Source organism: Anabrus simplex, chromosome 6 (assembly GCF_040414725.1).
Source record: "Anabrus simplex isolate iqAnaSimp1 chromosome 6, ASM4041472v1, whole genome shotgun sequence".
Taxonomy (NCBI): Eukaryota; Metazoa; Arthropoda; class Insecta; order Orthoptera; family Tettigoniidae; genus Anabrus; species Anabrus simplex.
Genome location: NC_090270.1, coordinates 310,891,407 through 310,910,601, shown reverse-complemented (window position 1 = coordinate 310,910,601; position 19,195 = coordinate 310,891,407). Strand labels below are relative to the sequence as shown.

Sequence of the window (19,195 nt, the reverse complement as noted above, 5' to 3'; positions counted from 1 at the left end):
TGACTAGCCTCAACTATATCTCTTTGTAAATAATGTGGGGGAAAGGGTTCAAGATATCCGCTGAATGGAGATGAAATATTACGATCATGCAGAGTACATACGTGCATTTTAAAGACTGTTAACATTTTAGGAGGGAATACTTCACGGATTATTGGACGTAGAGAGGTAATAATTGACACACATGATTGACATGACATGGTGCTTTATTGACACCAAATAAGGTAAATAAAGCTTCACTAACTGTGCCTTTTCTTTTAACGTCAACATGCCGCGATTGCAGGCACGTGTTACGTCCTCTCTCATGATAGTTCCCTTTATACCGAACAGGAGTCTTATGTGGCATCACTGACGTGTTGCTGTCCGGCGCCATCTGTTGGCCCGATTGTGCACTCGTTGTTGGTGTGGCCACTTTTACCTGACGTGTTGCTGTCCAGCGCCATCTGTTGGTCATTTTATGTACTTTATTTTGGTGTCAATAAAACTCCATGTCATGCAAATTATTATGTGTGTAAATTATTGCCACTCTATCTCCAATATTCCGTCAAGTATCGCATCGTCAGATGTTAACAGACTTTTGGGCCACCCTTTACGTATGTCCAACACTTGTGGCGTTTCTCTACGCGGTCGGGAATGAAGTAAGATTAATCTTCGTAGCGAGTTTGTACGATCATATGTCTTTCCTGACGTCAAACTCATCAGAGGACTTAAAGAGATGAAATGAATGACGTGATATATGAAAGTAGAAAAGCGGAGGGTGAAGACTTGTGCCTGCACATTGTGTAACTCCTGTCAAGTAAGCACCAAGATTAACGTCTCCATCCGACGGACGAATCACCATCAACAGTGTCATATGAACACTGCGGGGAAGGTTTGAAATTGAATCCAGACTTTCTGCATGCATTCTAGATATCAGAAATTGTATACCATCACCTCTCCTATCCTGCCGGCCAACATTCTAATGGGAAGTAAAGGTAAGGGTGTATTCTGCCCGAAGGCAGGTCCGAACCTTCGCAGAGGTGTGCCTGAGCCAGAGTTTACGTACGGTAGGGGGGCCAATTCTTTACGTTCCTCCATTCCCTTACCCCCCACCAACAGCGCGTGGCAACCCATCCAAATCTTCACCACGCCCAATGTTCCTTAACTTCGGAGACCTCACGGGATCCGGTGTTTCAGCACGCCTACGGCCGTTGGCATTCTTATGGTGGAAACTGGCTAATCACGGTGTCAGGCCATACAGGCTTGACGCCTTAACAATCGTGGTTAGCAGGCGGGCTGTGAAATATTACGAGCGCCGTGTTAATTACCGGTGAAGATGACAGCAGTATATTGGAAAATAACTCCTTTGTCAGCAAACAGCACTGGATTTCCGAAAGTGAATACCCATAGTTCTAGTGACATTCGACCGAGACGCAGGCGAATTGCGTACATCAGTCTAGGACGTACTTCAAATGGAAATTACAGTCTAGTGAGAAAGTAATTTCGAGAAACTTTTAAAATATCTCTGGATAGGAACCTATTCCCAGTTTTAATCGTAAACCAAGCTATCAATTGGCTTTACGTTGCACCGACACATATAGGTCTGATGGTAACAATAGGACAACAAAAGGCTAGGAGTGGGAAGGAAACGGCCGTGGACTTAATTGAGGTACAGGTAAGGTCCCTTGTGAAAATGTGAAATCATGGAAAACAATCTTCAGGGCTGCTGACAGTGGGGTTCGAATCCACTGTCTCCCGAATGCAAGCTAACCGCCTCTAACCGCACGGCCAACTCGCTCGCCAGTAAACAAATCACATACCTCAATATGGCCACTTTTTAATAGCCCCCCGACCCTCCTCGTCCTCCCGGTCCTCGTATTTAACTGGCATCCACCGAGTGCCCTATTTTCCCATTTCCCACATTTTCAATCAAACGGTACCCCAATCATTCAGATTAAGACTTTAGTTCCAGAGTTTGAGCCCGATCGTGAACACATGCTTTACTTACTCTACGGTATGAATATATGTAGCCTCGTTTTATAGGCGCTGTCACGTCAAAATCAGTTTTCGGCCAATGGACATTACTATGTTAGATTTTTTATTTCAGTCCATATTTTCATAGAACAATCTTGTAATTGGATCACTACCATAGATTTTTCTTTAACAATTGGCTTTACGTTACATCGACATAGATAGACCTTATGGCGACGACGGGTTACGAAAGGTCTAAGAGTTGGAAGGCAGTCTCCGCGGCCTTAATTAAGGTACATACCGAGCATTTGACTGGTGTGAAAGTGGTAAGCCACGGAAACCCATGATCATCGCTGCCGAACGCGGGGTTGTAACTCACTATCTCCCGAATGCAAGATCAGTGATGCGTGACCCTAACTGCACGGCCAATTCACTCGGTTTACAAACGAGGTTCAGTTAGCCAGGTATGTCTCCAATCAAAACACAAGACGACTGCAATAAGAAAAACACCCCGTTACATCATTATCTTGTGCGTAGAGCCAGAAACATTAATCGCGGTGGAGAAATGAGCTTCCTATAAAATAAGTGTGAGACTACAGTGAGAGTGTAAATACACATTTCTCCAACCAGCTCAAATATACTTCACCATTACTTCACCACGGTTACTTCCTCGTGGAACATATTTCATTTTCCACTTGTTTAACCTTAATTCAAGAATTTAGTTTCCTCAGGGCTTACAACTTTTGAAACCTTCGAGATGAATAGAATCTGTCGTACCTTTGTGCCCTTTATATCTGGTATTACATGACAGCATATATTTCTTCTTATTGCTACGAGCTTTGAAATTCCTTTCGTCCTGAAATAATAATAATAATAATAATAATAATAATAATAATAATAATAATAATAATAATAATAATAATAATAATAATAATATTGGCCGTGTGGTTAGGGTCATATAGCTTTTAGCTTGCATTCGGAAGATGGTGGGTTCTAATCATGCTGCTGGCAGCCCTAAATAGGGTTTTCCATGGTTTCTTCATTTTCACACCATACAAATGATGGGGCTCTACCTAAATTAAGGCTACGGCCACTACTTCGCCAATCCTAGGCATTTCTCATAATTTCGTTGCCGAAAATCTTCGATGTGCCAGGATTAAATCTGCGAAGTTGGGGTCAGAAGATCGCCTCAAATCCGTCTGTGCCACTCAGCCCGGCATTAATATTATTAATATTAGGTCCCGGATATTTATGCAGTAATAGGTTAGAATGCAAACTTACTGAAGCGAGTAATAAGTAGAGTCTACCCGCACGACGGTAATGCTATGAGGTTTGCATAAACAGTAGGGGTTAGGCCCATTAGAACCCCTAGAATTTATGTTACTCCCACTAGATTACGTTAGAGCGGGCTAATCGACATTTCCTACTAAGTAATTTTGTTAGTAGAAAATGTCGAAGAGCCCGCTCTAACGTAATGTAGTAGGAGTAACAAAGCTTCTAGGAGTTTTAATGGTCGAATCTCTAATGTTTATGCAATCCTCATAGCATTACCGTCGTGCGGCTAGACTCTACTTATTACTCGCTTCTTTAAGTTTGCATTCTAACCTATTACTGCATAAACATCCGGGCCCTAATTATTATTATTATTATTATTATTATTATTATTATTATTATTATTATTATTATTATTATTATTATTATTATTATTATTATTATTATTATTATTATTATTATTATTAACATAAGTATGTCTTATGGCTGGGGGTCATGTGAATATTTGCGTCACGAACTTAGCGATACAAAACGTGTGACGCAATGTTACCTAGCAACCGTGCAGGCTGTGATGTGAAGTATTCATGGATGACTGTGACTGAGAGACATAAAGAGACGTCATCTCATTATACTCTACAGGACAGGTTATTTCGTTGGTGGCAGTTTCATAGGCTATAAGTCAGTTTCCCCCCTTTAGAATACTACACTTGGCAGTTCCACACTCCATATAGAAGTCTCGTTAGGTGCAAATAGATTAATCGTGATCCATTTTAGTTTCAATGAAAACTTGTTTATGGCCATTTTTGCTTGCACAGGGGGAATTCGACATCATTTTTCTTTTTGTTACCAGCGGGCGAGGTGGCCCTGCGGTTAGGGGCGCGCATCTGTGGGCTTGCATTCGGGAGATAGTGTGTTCGAACCCCACTGTCGGCAGCCCTAAATATGGTTTTCTGTAGTTTCCCATTTTCACACAAGGCAAATGCTGGGGCTGTACCTTGATTACGGCCATGGCTGCTTCTTTCCCATTCCTAGGTCTTTCCTATCCCATCGTCGCCATAAGACCTAGAGTATTTGTGTCGGCGCGACGTAAATCAAATTGTAAAAAAATGTTACCGTAACTTCCTCCATTATAAATTTTTGATCATGCTGAAGAATGTCTTCTTTTGTAGTCTTTGATTATTTCACTGATGCAAGATGATGAGATAACCTTACTATTGGTGATTAAGGGAAAAATTATTTTCTGATTTACATTATTACTACTAAATGTGTTCATTTTTCCCCTGAAGGGGGAGGCGGGCCTCTTAGACGGTGACGCCGTCTCTCAGGCCAGGAGATTTGTGGTGGTGAAGGTGAGAGTGTTGGTGGCCGTGGCTTATACTAGCAAATGTTGCGGCATTTGCTTTAGCGCAGAAGAATAGAAAACCACGGAAAACAATTCTCAGGACATCTGACGGTGGGCACCAGCCTTTCTCCGTCGCCCGAATACAGAGGCGTAGAGCCACGGTAGAGCCGTGGCCACCCTTCCTCTGCTCGCTTGGCCGGTCGGAGTGTAGAGCTGTCGTACCACGGACCAGCCGTGGGCACTTGTGGGCCGAGACACACTCTGCATCCGCCGACCAAGTACATTGAATATAACTGCTGTTACGGCCACCACTACTGTAGTTTGTTAGGTGATTAACACGCTCCTCAAATATCGTATTAGCGGCAATCTGAACTTCAGCCTCTAAAAATTCTCAGATTTCGTATTTTTATTAATTTTTACATCTAGATTCATGATTTCCATGTCCTTGTTTTCTTTCACAAACTTTACACTAATTATTTTAACTTTTGTCTTTTTTCCAGGGTCACTATACTGGTGCTAGTATGAACCCAGCGCGTAGTTTTGGACCTGCCCTCTGGAACAACCAGTGGACACAGCACTGGGTAAGCTATTAAGAACTTACGAATTTCAGTCGATCGAAGTTTATTCTTCTGTACCTTCAAGATGTTATCCATAAGGGTTCTTCAATTGAAATATAGATGGTATCCAGGAACTTGCACTACCATATATGTACTGGACATCCTACACTTTATCAAACGGCGGGACAGTGATGTTAATGTGAAAGAGTCATCGTTCAGACATCTGCCCCAGCGCTGAACAAGTATCTCTATATCAAAAATAAGGTTCCTAGAAGGAAACCACAATTTAATTTCATCGATTGCATTTGTTAAAAAACATTGTCCCAGTGTAGCAGTGGGCTCATCAGTTGGAAAGGTGTATCAATCCAACTGATGATCTCATTGTTACACTGGGGCGAAACGCTGGTAATTTCACAGTTGAAAAAGCCTAAAGTTTCTCTAATTTGTGATATTTGAAGCCATTTCTTTTCAGTTTCAACACAGACAATTGATAACTGTTAGGTTCTTCAGTCCCTTGAAATTAATTTATGAATAAATAAATTTAGAAACTACCTTAACACATATAACAGATTTATACCTGAAGATGAAACAACAATTAAAAATATAATTCTATTTTTATTTAAACTGTTTCTTTTTTCAGTAACTTAAAAAAGTTCCTTTTGCCAAAGTGTCACTTGGATTAAATCTCCCCCCCCCCCACTTCGGCTGACCTACTAGAGGTCAATCAACCTGGACAATTATATATCTTCAATGAAACGACCGTCAAACTTTCAATTTAGGTGATCTATCGGACCTGAAATTGACTATGTATTATTGGCCTCACAATATGCTAATTAGTTCTTTTCCGTCCGGCTCCTTGGCTTATAGATCAGCGTAGTGTCTTCGGTTCAGAGGGCCACGGGTTCGATTCCCGGCCGGGTCGGAGATTTTAATCCTAAATGGTTAATTCACTTGGCTCGAAGACTGGGTGACTGTGTTGTCCCCAACATCCCTGTAATTCACACACTACACACAACACGTAGTTTCCTATACATAGCAGATGCCGCCCACCCTCGTTGGAGGGTCTGTCTTACAAGAGCTGCACCAGGCTAGAAATAGCTACAAGGAATTAGTAGTCTTTCTCCAAATGTTCAATTATCCATATTCTTCATTGAAAAATTCCTGAATGAAGTCGACGTATGGGGAAACATAATTGCTGACTCCCACCTCAGATATAGATGGAATTGGAGTAACTTCTCCGTCCAAGGAAATTGTGCAATCACATTTTTCTCACGTCGCAAACAGTAAACGAAAGTGATCACACAAATTATCGATCGCTAGTCTACCATGATGGAACAGGGTTTAAATTTTTTTTGTCAATGGACGCGCTATCTCTGTAGTGCGTAGTCTTAAGGGATTCCGGTTAATGGGTTCAGTATGTATGTATGCTGATTTCAAATATTTTTCTTCCATTGTCATCAAAACAAATGGTAACTATGGTTTTTGACGCTTGGTTTCTTATATGGATGGATCTTCATTAAACGGATGCACATATTTGGATTCCACTGAAGGACACCTTGCAAACGAAATTATTTGTTTCTGTGGAGATACTAGGAAATATTTCAACTTAGAGGACCTATATATTAATAATGGTGATTTAATTATATTATCTTTGATATGTACCGGTATTTGATGATATATTCTACTAACGAAACTTATATTAAATTAGAAATATGATTCTATTTTTAATTAAGTTGTTTCGTTTTCAGATATAATGCTGTTATCATACGATTTCTCTTAGGTAGTTTCTAAATTTATTCTTAAATTAGTCTCCAGGGACTGAAGAACCGAACAGTTATAAATACTGTTTTTCTATATCGTTCACATTGGAGGACGCTGGTTACTGATTGAACCACTCTTCACAGCATCAGGAACCGCTTAATCGGTGGTGAAACGTTTACACTTCAGTGTTTTATTCAACAGACCAAAAGACTTGACTGCCCCAAGGGAAGATATTTTTGCTGCAAGGTGGATGATTCACTAGACCCCAGTCCATTAATGCGTTGGCAGGGTGTTGACGTGTGTTACCATGGAGCACAAGGACACCTCATGACTGTTTTCCCACTTCAAACCCCTTATTTGCACAAGAATTAAATCATGCCAAGTTGTGTTCATTTGAACGTAACTACCCACATATTAAATATTAATATTGTTTCAAATGTTTCCTCTAATTAGCAACGGTTGTCTGAAGTTGACTACGTTGTGAGCTGACTAAACCAAGTATTGCTGGCTGCTACTAGCTGTTACTTGCAGTGTCTGCGTTTCAATTGAACAATCCTCATATGATGTGTTTGGTATCTATGCACCTTCTTCGTACTATTATGTCTTTATTATTATCCAGTTTCATTACACATTCTAGCGCTTGTTCACTTTTAGACTGGTCCTGTAGGTTTTGATGAGCTCACTGTGTCGAGCACGGAGTTCACCCACCCACTCTGCACGAGTTATCCATTACTCATCTAGGAAAGTCCCAAACGCCACGACGCTTGCTCCGAAAAGCCCTCGTCTGTTCCTATCGTCTGGTTGTAGACCAATTTCTTCGACGACTTTCTTGATGTTAACGGACCAGGGAATATATATATTTTGGTTTTGAGTCGAAATTGTTAAAAATGCGTTTTGTCCATCGTGAGTCGTCAATCCAGCGTAGGTGACCATACACGCTTTTGCTCATTGTGTCCGCGGTCTTCTCTATGTTAGAGTACCGGGCGAGTTGGCCGTGCGGTTAGGGGCTCGCAGCCGTGAGCTTGCATCCGGTCGAGCCCCCCACTGTCGGCAGCCCTGAAGATAGTATTCCGTGGTTTCCCATTTTCACACCGGGCAAATCTTGGGGCTGTACCTTAATTAAGGCCACGGCCGCTTCCTTCCAACTCCTAGGCCTTTCCTCTCGTATCGTTGCCATAAGACCTATCTGTGTCGGTGGGACGTTAAGCCAATTGTAAAAAAAATAGAGTAGATTTGTTGTCTGGATTTTCTTATGTACATACCGTTTCAGTAGTTTGGGCCAGGAATATTGTGGAGAATCCTCCTCTCTTTTTGCTCTAACTTAACGAGCATTTATTTCTGAGAGAGGATAAGGCATTCTGACGCACAGAGAGATGCCAGCTGGACGACAGAGTTATAATGATGAATTTTGATATTTGTAGTAAAGCACCTTTTGTTATATATGTTCCAGGTGTTTTGGAATGCTATCTACATTTCTTTCATTTTCTGGCCGCTAAAGCCTCTGTGTCCAGTTCATTTGATTGGATTGTTTGGATGCGACTATTAATATAACCATCAAATCAGCGTCGTTACCGTTAAGAAATGTATCCAATAGACCAATAGTAGTACTCAGCTGTGTTTCCCTGTTTAGAAATCCTTAATTTGATCCCTATTTCGTAATAATTTCACCCACAGTCGAAATACGATAGCTAAACATTCCTCTAGGTGACAAATTTCTGGTATTAAACTTTAAATTGAAAATAATAACATGATTATCTATATTATTATTATTATTATTATTATTATTATTATTATTATTATTATTATTATTATTATTATTATTATTATTATATGGGGATAAGCCCATTAGAGCTACGTACATTTTGCCTCCTTTGTGCCAATATTTCTTTCATTATTTTACTGTCGGCTGTATTGCTGTCTTCAGACCACGTTGTTCCTGTCTTTTTTTGTCTAATCTCTTGGTCAATTTGCCATTTTGGAATTTTGGATCTGAAGATTACCCTGTTTTGGACATGTGCTGGTGTAATACCTCCATGTTTTAAATCGGTTTTAATTTCGCCAATCCATTTCATTGTGTTTGTTTTAGCTCCACTCCTGTTTTCATAGAATTCGACTATTTGGAAGCATTCATTTAATATGTTCACAGAATCTTAGCCTGCATTCTATAATTTCACTGAATATTTGTGTATTGTGATTTCCTGGCTGACTCTAAGTTGATATTTTCCGTCGGTGAGTTTTGGACCTAGAATGTTTCCCATGATTTTCCATTCCTTTTTCTCAATGTTTTCAGTGTCTGCTTTTCTGTTCAAAATTAGCATCTCTTATCTATATATAAATTCTTGTTTAATGACTGTATTGTAATGTATTAGTTTTGCAGGCTTGGAGATTCAGGTTTTGTTTTAGATATTTTGGGTTAGTCGATATCCAGTTTCCATCTTTTGGCATAACATTTAATTGTCTTTTTCCTTCGAGTCCATTTTCTGATTTGTTTCAACAAGGTACTTAAATTGTGGTACTCGTTTAATTTTTCCTCCATGAATTTTGGTGCTTCCTTGTTGGAGGTCATGTATTCTATCTTGTCAAGAGATATATGAAGGCTGACATTTTCCGTATTTTCAATCCGATTTTGGCCTGTTGAAATGTTTCGGGTTAATGTTGCTAGGTCGTACGCAAATGCTAGAGAGTCTATCGCTAGTTCTCGTCTGCCTAAAGTGATTGGTTGGTGAATTTTGAGGACCAACTTCTGTGTGAGCCCTGCTTGTATCACATTCTCAAGGACGTAGTTGAAGGTTATTATTATATTATTATTACTATTATTATTAATAAGGTCATTATTTTTCGTCATTAGGGCCATTAAGGACTGCGAGATATGAACTGTTTGTCTTCTTGCGGGCCAACGAGGTTTTCATCCTTTCGGAGTGTGTTTTCTTCCATGCATCAGAATAGACAGGCTTCAGTCGAGTTGGGACTTCTTGGTGTACCTGTCTAAATTTGTGCTTGGGAGTTGAATGTCTGTTTCTGAGATTCCATACTTTAAATGATCCTTATCGATCTCCACCACCCAAGGAGGAATCGCGTTGAGACTTCTGAAGTAGGATAACAAGATTACTGTTTTAAGAGGGAGTACAATTAGGCAACAATCCTCTATATAACAAATCGGGGAGAAAAAATGGAAGGGATCCAAGACTTCCAAAAATGAAGGTATCTGCCATAGAAAGAGAAGTGCCATGAAGGGCTTGAAAATGAAAGACTCCTTAGCGCTCCGAAACCTAATAGCGTCGAGGTCGGAAAAGAACAAGAGTTGGCCAAGGAACCTGGTACAGGTTAGTGGAATCAATGCCAGGACTCAGCTAAGGGCCTCGTGGTCGCCAACGCACGCTCCAAAGTTCAGAGCACTTGGGACTCCTTTAAGTTGCCTCTTACGACAGGCAGGGGTTACCTTGGGTGTTATTATACCGCCCCCACCCGCAGGAGGAGCAATCTGAAGAGGTGAGCGTAAAAAAAAATTCCTTTTGCGGATTACGCTTTATAACTTTTCGGTGTGGTTGTATATTTCTAAGTTGTTTCGAAATGTGTAAACACTGTCTTTGAGGTTGGGACCAAGAATGTTTGGATTATCCTCCTTTTCTTAATTGTCAGATTTTCAAGCAGGCTGTGTGTTCGAAGTGTTAAACATTCTGCTGCATATAATGCTTATTATTATTATTATTATTATTATTATTATTATTATTATTATTATTATTATTATTATTATTATTATTATTATTATTATTGCGTTAGGGCCTACTAGGGACCACGTTTCAATTTCAATTCTTCATACTCTGTTGTTGTTCCTTCCTTTTCTTCCAATATTCCTTCATTGTTTCACTATGTTTCTTTCTCCAGACCACTTTGTGCCGGTTTTCTTTGCCTCCGTCGCTTGGAATCCCTCCATATTTAAAACTTTCTGACTGAAAATTTATCTTTCCATTACTTCTTCTTCTCTGATGTTTTTTCTTTCCAAATCTTTTTGGATTTCTTGAATCCAGGTGGTTGTTGACCTTTTCTTCCGAAGATACGTGAAGATCTTTTTGGTTAGTCGACTGTCGTCCATTCTGTAAATATGTCCAGAAAATAGCAGTCTCCTCTTCCGTACTGTTGTACATACTGTATATATTTTCTATGTTCTGATAAATTTTGTTGTTACTTCTTAATTTCCAAGGGCCTAATATTTTTCTTACTTCTTTCTAGTACTTCCAGTCTTTCAAGTTTATAATTGAATACTAAGCATTCACTGGCATATAAGTATTCTGGTTTCAAACCTGTGTTGTAGTGCTCTATTTTAAGATTTTTAGATAAACATTTTTGTTGTATATATTTTTTGTTATACCATATGCTTTTTTCCATTTTGTGTCTCCTTGCCTCTATAGCAGATTTCCCCAAATATTTGAATTACTTTACCCTTTCGATTGAACCAAAATCAGTTCCTAGAAATTTTGGAGCATTTTTTATATTCGCCATGAATTTTGCTTTCTCTGCCGAAATTCTTAAGCCTACCATGTTGGCTGTCTCTTCCAGAAGATTTACTTGTATCACTGCATTAGTCAGGCTTTCGGAGAATATGGAAAAATCATCTGCAAATGCTAGGCAATTTATTCAAAGCCTTTGTTCTTTCTCCCCAGCATAAGTGGTAATATTATTATTATTATTATTATTATTATTATTATTATTTAATTTATTCGTAGGTATTATATTGTTCAACTTAGGAAGACAATTTTTAATCTATTTTGTGTTGTGCAGTATAATAGATATTTTATATACAGTGAGATAGCAATGTGGCATCGGTTTGTATTTTTTATATTTTTAAATTTGTATATTTTTATTTCATGTTAAGTGTAAGACAGGGACACGTGCCCCTAACTTTTTCAATTGATGTAAACCTTGTGTCTGTCTATAGGACAAGGGGATCAAATGGGTTAGTCCGGTTATCTATACAAGAACATTGGCATAGTTTAGCCCTGGAGGTCTGCAATAAGTGTTTTCTTTTTTCTTTGAGGGAGGACATGGTATCCTAATTTAGTGTTCATTTATTGATTTATTTAATTTTGAACTCACTTATTGTTTGTTTCAGGTGTACTGGGTGGGACCCATAGGGGCATCGATCATAAGTACGTTATTTTACAAATACGTATTTGAGCGAGAATCCAGCACTGCTCCTGAGGAAGAACACGACGTACCACTGACCTCGGTGAACAGCGCCAACAAGAAAGGAGGAACCAACAGCTCGAAAGAAGACCTAGCGCTCTGAATAATAACAAAGACAAATTTACCTGAAGAACAATGACATTTTATAAGCTGTGCATATCTTGGACAATATGCGACGCTGTCAGAAACAAGTGTTGCTGCTTTGTTGTGTTATGACCAGTGATTCATTTCTTACTAAGAATGCGGGATTTTCCTCGATACTGGTGTATAATACTCGTAAATATAAAACGAAAATTAAGTAAACACAGGCCGTGCATTCTTTTAATTCTAATGTGACTTCTACTCACACATTAGAAAACAAGGAGAATTTCCCTATCATTAAGCTATAGCTTCCAGTAAAATATCTGGAAAGCGTATTATTTAATAATATCGTAGGCAAATACTGCATTGTTATGTAAGAAATGAAAAGGATAAGCCGAATTTCGAGTTGTAATTCTCTAGGGAACTAATTAGAAAGAGATCAGCTCAAGAATGAAGCAAAATAGTAGATCCGAAGACTGACACCAAGGAGATATTGTAATCATATTGGGTTCCTTTTCGTTTCTAAGACATTTGTTGAAACTTTTATAGATATTAAATGAACATCTATTATGGCACGTCATGTTAAAGGCGTATAACTTCTACAATTGTTCTGAACATTTTTGGACCTAAACGGAGATAAATAAAAGATTAGACTAGACATTGCTATTTTCGAAATCTTATTTCCATTTTGTATCACCTTACCTTACTGTCATCGAGCTCAAACATGGAACAAAGAAGAATAAGGAACTGTCTAGGCCATTCTATATTCAGGAATCAAAATGCTGAAAACCGGTATGGCTGCTGGCCCAGATAATATCTACAACGAATTCCTTAGAAATATGGGTACACATAGCATAAATTGGATCAAGTCTCTTTTTTACTTTCATCCTTCAGACTAACAACCTGCCAAAACAGTTCAAACGGTCAAAGGTTATCGCCCTTCTTAAGCCTGGAAATTCGGAGCAGAGACCTGAAAACTACCGCCCAATAGCACTTCTCAGTTGCACTTACAAACTCTTGGAACGAGTCGTCCTCACTAGGATAGCACCACTCAATGAAGCTGTAATCCCTCCAGAATATGCTGGTTTCAGAAGAAATCGTAGCTGTAATAATCAAGTTTTGTCTCTTACCAATCACTTTTAGGCAGTCTTCCAAAACAGTTAAAATCAACAGCTGTCTTTATTGCCCTGACAAGTGCATATGATACAGTCTGGCGCCATGGACTAATTCTTAAAATGCTGGAAGTAATTCCCTGGTTGGGAATAGAAAACCTAATTTCCAACATGCTCTGTGAGAGACAGTTTGTAGTATTCCTAGGAGATTCTAAAAGTCACAAAAAAAATAAAAAATAAAATAAAGGTCTGTCACAGGCATCAGTAATGGCACCAGTTCTCTTCAATCTCTACATCCATGACTAACCATCAACCACAGCTACTAAGTTCATCTATGCATAGGAAATTGCACTGGTAGCTCAAAGCAGAAATTTTGAGGATGAAGGCATTCTTTCAGCAGACTTGGTCAAAATGGCAACATTCCTCAAGTCTTGGCGTTTGATCCCAAGTGCTTCTAAGACCGAAATTTCATGTTTCCATCTCAGCGACCGACTTGCAAACTACGAGCCATCTGTTTCCTTCTCTGGTGAAAAACTAAAGTACAACCCGTTCCAGAAGTATCTAGGAGTCACACTGGACAGAACTCTGAGCTGCAAAGAACATCTCACTAAGCTCTCTCACGAAAACACTACAAGGAGTAACATCCTGCACAAGCTATGTGGCAGTTCCTGGAGAGCCTCGCCTGACTGCTTACCATGAGCTGCATAAGTGGTACTGTACCTCTCCACTGGTTAACCGTACTTGGTCATATCCCACCCGAGGAGAAAGGAAGCTCTGCTGAGAGAAGCAAAAAAAAAAAAAAAAAAAAAAAGATCAGGTCATCTCCCTCATTACCAGTTCACCAGGAATTCTGTTACCCATTGCCACGACGACTTCGACCTAGGAGACCAGCAAGTGTACTGGCCGGCCGACTCTTGAGGGATGATTTTAATCCAAACCAGAGCTGGCGGAATGAGTGGTAAAGTTCATCATCTCATGAGCTAAATCCAACTCAGAAAATGAATGGATTCGTCCTCCTAAGGAAACTATGGTGTCGCCTCAACAGACTGAGAACTGGGCACAGACGCTGCAATTTCTTAAGCCATAAGTGGGGTGAGATGGATTCTCCACTCTGTGAATGCAGTGAGGAGGAGCAGACTATGGACCATGTCATCCTGTGCTGCCCTCTTCATGCTTACTCCTGAAGCCTCAGCGACCTGTTTCATCTTTCAGAAAGTGCTGTAGAGTGGCTGAAACACTTGGACCTGGACTTCCATTTTCATTGTTACACGATATGGTTAAAGACACATGACTTTTGTCACAAATTTAACATTTAACGAATTTATATACAGACGAAACCTGTTATAATGACTCCACAGGGACCGTTAATTAACGGCCATTACGGGCGATAGTCGCATAAACCGCTCTTCTGTTCTTTTTCTCGTCCTTCCAAGTTGCAGAAATCGTTGAATGTAATACATGCAATTCCTTCGCGATGCCGACTTTGTTTCCCCATTTTGTAATCGCCATATTATGTGTGACTTTTCTTCGATATAAAGCACTTTCCCTTTATTTTGTGATATCTTCACAGCGATGCTTGCAGTGACTATTTAACAGGCAGAGTTGAAATCTACAATCTACTGAAAACATGAATTTGAAAATAAGCTTTACATTGCTGTCAGGAATCCTAAAAAGCGTAACAAACAAATATCAACACTGGACGTTGAATAAATAGCTTTTAGTGCCGGGAGTGTCCGAGGACAAGTTCGGCTCGCCAGGTGCAGGTCTTTTGAATCGACACCCGTAGGCGACCCGCGCGTCGTGATGAGGAAGAAATTGTGATGAACACGACAAAGATTTTTCATGTACTATTCAGACGATTTAAGAGCTTCAGTTTTGTGAAACATGTACGTTAGCGTTTTATATATATATAGACTAATAGTTACCCGCGGATACCCACAACGTGTCATCTTGTTTTTTAATACCCTACAGAAGTACTTGCAAAGTTTCGAGGTAATGATATAATACACATCAACTTTGGTGGTAATACATTGAGTTTCTCTCATCCGTTGACCGGCAGGGGCAGCCAGCTTATCTGCCTCCCGTTGACTCATCACTCCCCGCTCCGCGGCATAGCAAGAAGTACAGCACTTCGCTCACTTTATCCGTGCATGACATGAGAAAACAATAAAAATATAATAAGAATTTATTAACAAGAATTTATTGCAGCCAGATGGCCATATAATGGGATACAACAATAGGTTTCAAGGTTACAAAGTAAGCATGAAATACTGTCACACTAGATACTGCGATTTACAGATGCTCGAGGCGGTTTAGTCTTTGCTATAGTCAACTATGCTCTTTTCTCTTTTACTACACAATGTTATATGGTATTTGTCGCATGGCTTCTCACACAGAGAACATATACATTCTTGATATTTTATGTTTTTGCAAATTTTGTGATGGAAGCCGTATACGGCGAGTCTAGTGATTACGTTTCTTAGTTCCTGATTTTTCTGTGTCCATCGTCTATCGGTCATTGCTTCCGTTGCGTAGAAATCCAGTGGTATGTCTTATTGTTTCAGATGCTTCAGCTCAATTACCTTCTCCATTTGCAGAGTAGATGGCAGGTGTAGTTTGAATCGGAGGTCTTCTATATAGAAAGGCTTCTTTGCTAATTCATAGATTAGTCTGGACGGTGACGATCTTGCCACACCCGGTGCACACTCAAGGAATCGTGCTTTCACTTTTTCTATCGTGGTGAGGTCTGTTGTGGTTAGCCTTTCCCATATTATCTCTAGGCCGTATGAGATAGTGGAAGTTATTTTGGCGTGGAAGAGTGTCATTGCTGTTCGTAGTGAGAGTTTGGTTATGTTCTTCAGATCGTATATTCCTCTGATAGCAGCTGTTGCTCGTTCCTTTATGTGGTGTCTGAAAGAGTGGCACGTTGTTTGCAGGGTGACGCCGACGTATTTGTAGGTATTGACCGACGTGAGTTCTTCCCCGAGAGTCATTTTGTTTTCCGCTGCTTTTCGGAAAGCCATGTACACTAGTAGTTTCCCGCCGGCTCCGCCCGCAATGTACAAAGTATGGTGTTGTTCGTTACTATCCTCACGGACGTATTTGCAAAGTTTCGAGTTAACGAAATAAAGCACATGATCTGCTGTGGTAATAGAATGTAATATTATGTCAATAAAACACTTGAAAACATATCACACAAAGAAATTGATTTAAACGTTCCTTGGAACAACACTACACACCGAGCTGTTAAAAAGTCCTTCAAAGATCTTCGTCATGGAGACAAATGTACTCATAACTTTTCTTAGAATTGACCAATTTAAGTAGTTATTGCCTCAAAAGAAACCACTTGATCCATTGAGTGTTTTTAGACTGAAACGAACTGTGTACCTCAAATAGAACGAAAGATATGATTGCTTCAATGAGAAAAAATATTGAAGAAATGAGACGTCATATTGAATGTGCACTCATAACTTTCCTCACAATCAACGAATTTGAATAGTTAAGAGCTAAAATGAAAGACCTTGATCCACTGAGTGTTCTTAGGCTAAAACGAACTCCGTACCTCTCAATTAGAACCAAAGATATGATTGCTTCAAGGAGACAAAAAATTGAAAAAATCAAATAATTTGAGGGAGGCGGTTTAAGTGATTTATAGTACCTGATGACAAATCTGTGCATGAATACCTTTCAGTTAAAGAAAGAATGAAGGAAATCGACGGAATAGAATGGCCGGACTGACTGACGTAAGTTTTCATGAATTTTTTAAATATATAGATAAGAATTTAAAAAACAAGAATCAAGAAAATTAGTAATTAAGAATTAAGGAAATAGGCTAAGCTTGTATGTTATCAAAGGAGACGCTGGAAATGTTCTACTCCTGCATCCACACATTTGTCTTAGGTAACTGTGATTCACATGCACAAGTTCGTCTTCAGTAATTGAGGCTATTTTTCTCCGGATATGTTCTTTCAGTTCGTGCAACGTGTGTGGGTTTCTTCCATGCACTTTACTTTTTCAGCTCCTCTATTAATAAAAGTCACAAATAGTTAAATCTGGGGACCGTGACGGCCATAAGTCCAAACTAATAACACGGTGTTCAAACATTTTGCTCAATCAAGTTTAATGTGTCATTAGCTGTATGCGCGATGGCAGAGTCTTGCTGAAAATGTCCATTTCGACAGTCAGTGTCAGTCAGTGAGTCAAAAAAATGGTTTGAGAATATTATCCCTATATATTTGTGCATTAATTGTGCCCTGAAGGAAAGATAGGTCCTATAATTCTGTATCCATTCACTGCGCACCAAACTCCCATGCGTTCTTCATGTAGAGGAATTTCGTATATGCGATGAGGTTTTTCTGTGCTCCAATATCTGTTATTCTGCGTCGAAACATACCCGTGTATTGCACCCGTCCACCTCCCGAGTCCCAGACTAGCATTTATCTCAGGGGTGTCGGTTTATTATTTAAGTCATCAAATATATATATAACGGCATAATAGAACACGGGGATGAACGGAGCAATTAAAATTAAAATAGGGAAGGCTCGATTGTAAACTTGAATTTAAGGACTCCATGATAGGACTAGGAAGTGACTGTTACTTTAAAAAGGGCATCATCTAACTACAATAAAAAGATTATGAGAGTGGTTTTATTTGAAATAATTTGCCAGAAGGGGCGGTTTATTACGCCATCTGACGTATGAAACTTTGATACATTTGGCAACGACATTTAAATTTCCACACATGTTACATACACAAATCACTTGCCATACCGCAAGTGGTATCAATATCTTGCTGGGTTGCTTCTGAAATAAAATGACATTTTGGAGGTATAATTTACGGATCGATTCCATTTGAATCGAACCGTTGTTCAAAGATATAGCTTCCTTCTATCGGGAGCCCGAGCATAACCCATGTTACGGTCGGCTTCCCGATTTAACTAAGATGACGTACTCCGGCTATATACATTTTTCCGAGACCGGTGCTCGGACTGGGTAATGTTTCTCGTGAAATGCGAAAACTGGATTCCACGGACAGTTCCTATCTTACGATATCCAGCTGATGCCATACCACTGAATCAGCATTTATATTTTATTTACATGTGAATTGAAATGTTGCAAAGTAGCGTCAACAGACTACTGACACAGATGAGATAACGAGAAGCGGTTGGGAAATACCGTGGCAATGGCCCCCCTCGCATCGCGAGCAAAGTAAACAAACACGCCAAGTATTACTGTAAATTCGTCCCATGCGGAAACCGTACAAAACGAGGTAAACAAAATGATTCTAATATTATCATTCTCATTATTCAACATACGAATAGAGGGATGTTGTCACCAAATAATTAACTCCACCATCGTCATAATATTCATGAAATTATCATCCTTGAAATTATTATTATTATTATTATTATTATTATTATTATTATTATTATTATTATTATTATTATTATTTAACGGTTCCTGGCACTGTCACGTTTGATTAGTATCGTCATTATTATGCGGGATGCAAACACAAATGGTTATTACTGTTATTATTATTATATCCCTCTTGTGATTATTATTATTATTAATGAATAGGTGACTCAAGATATTATTATTATTATTCACGTCACTTAAGAGGTTATTATTATTAATGGACCGGTCACCTCCGCCAAAATATATACAGATATCGGTCGCAATTACAAATATTTCACTGATCAACCAACGACATCATTACTGTTATTATTATGACAATTATTATTAATCTGACCGCGATGATTTAACATCGTCCTTACATTATTATTATTATTATTATTATCGGTTGCATATTATCATTTAGATTCCCGTTTAACATCTTTATCAACGCTCATTTAATTAAGGCGGTCCAATCCTTTATCTGCAATATTTATTATTATTATTATTATCACGACATCATGATTGTCATCGCTCGTCATAACAATG

At 39.1% G+C, this 19,195-nt stretch overlaps 1 protein-coding gene across 4 annotated transcripts in view; it reads left to right on the top strand.

Moving 5' to 3' along the window:
* The window catches only part of LOC136876519 (aquaporin AQPAe.a), a 539,002-nt gene extending 526,200 nt beyond the window's left edge, over window positions 1–12,802 (top strand). For all 4 annotated transcript variants that reach the window (XM_068228461.1, XM_067150535.2, XM_067150537.2 and 1 more), the window contains exons 5-6: window positions 5,062–5,142; window positions 11,990–12,802. In XM_068228461.1, the coding sequence (XP_068084562.1) occupies window positions 5,062–5,142; window positions 11,990–12,166 (258 nt within the window). In that variant the 3' untranslated portion in view covers window positions 12,167–12,802. The remainder of the gene's footprint in view (window positions 1–5,061; window positions 5,143–11,989) is intronic.
* Window positions 12,803–19,195: the final 6,393 nt, after the last annotated feature.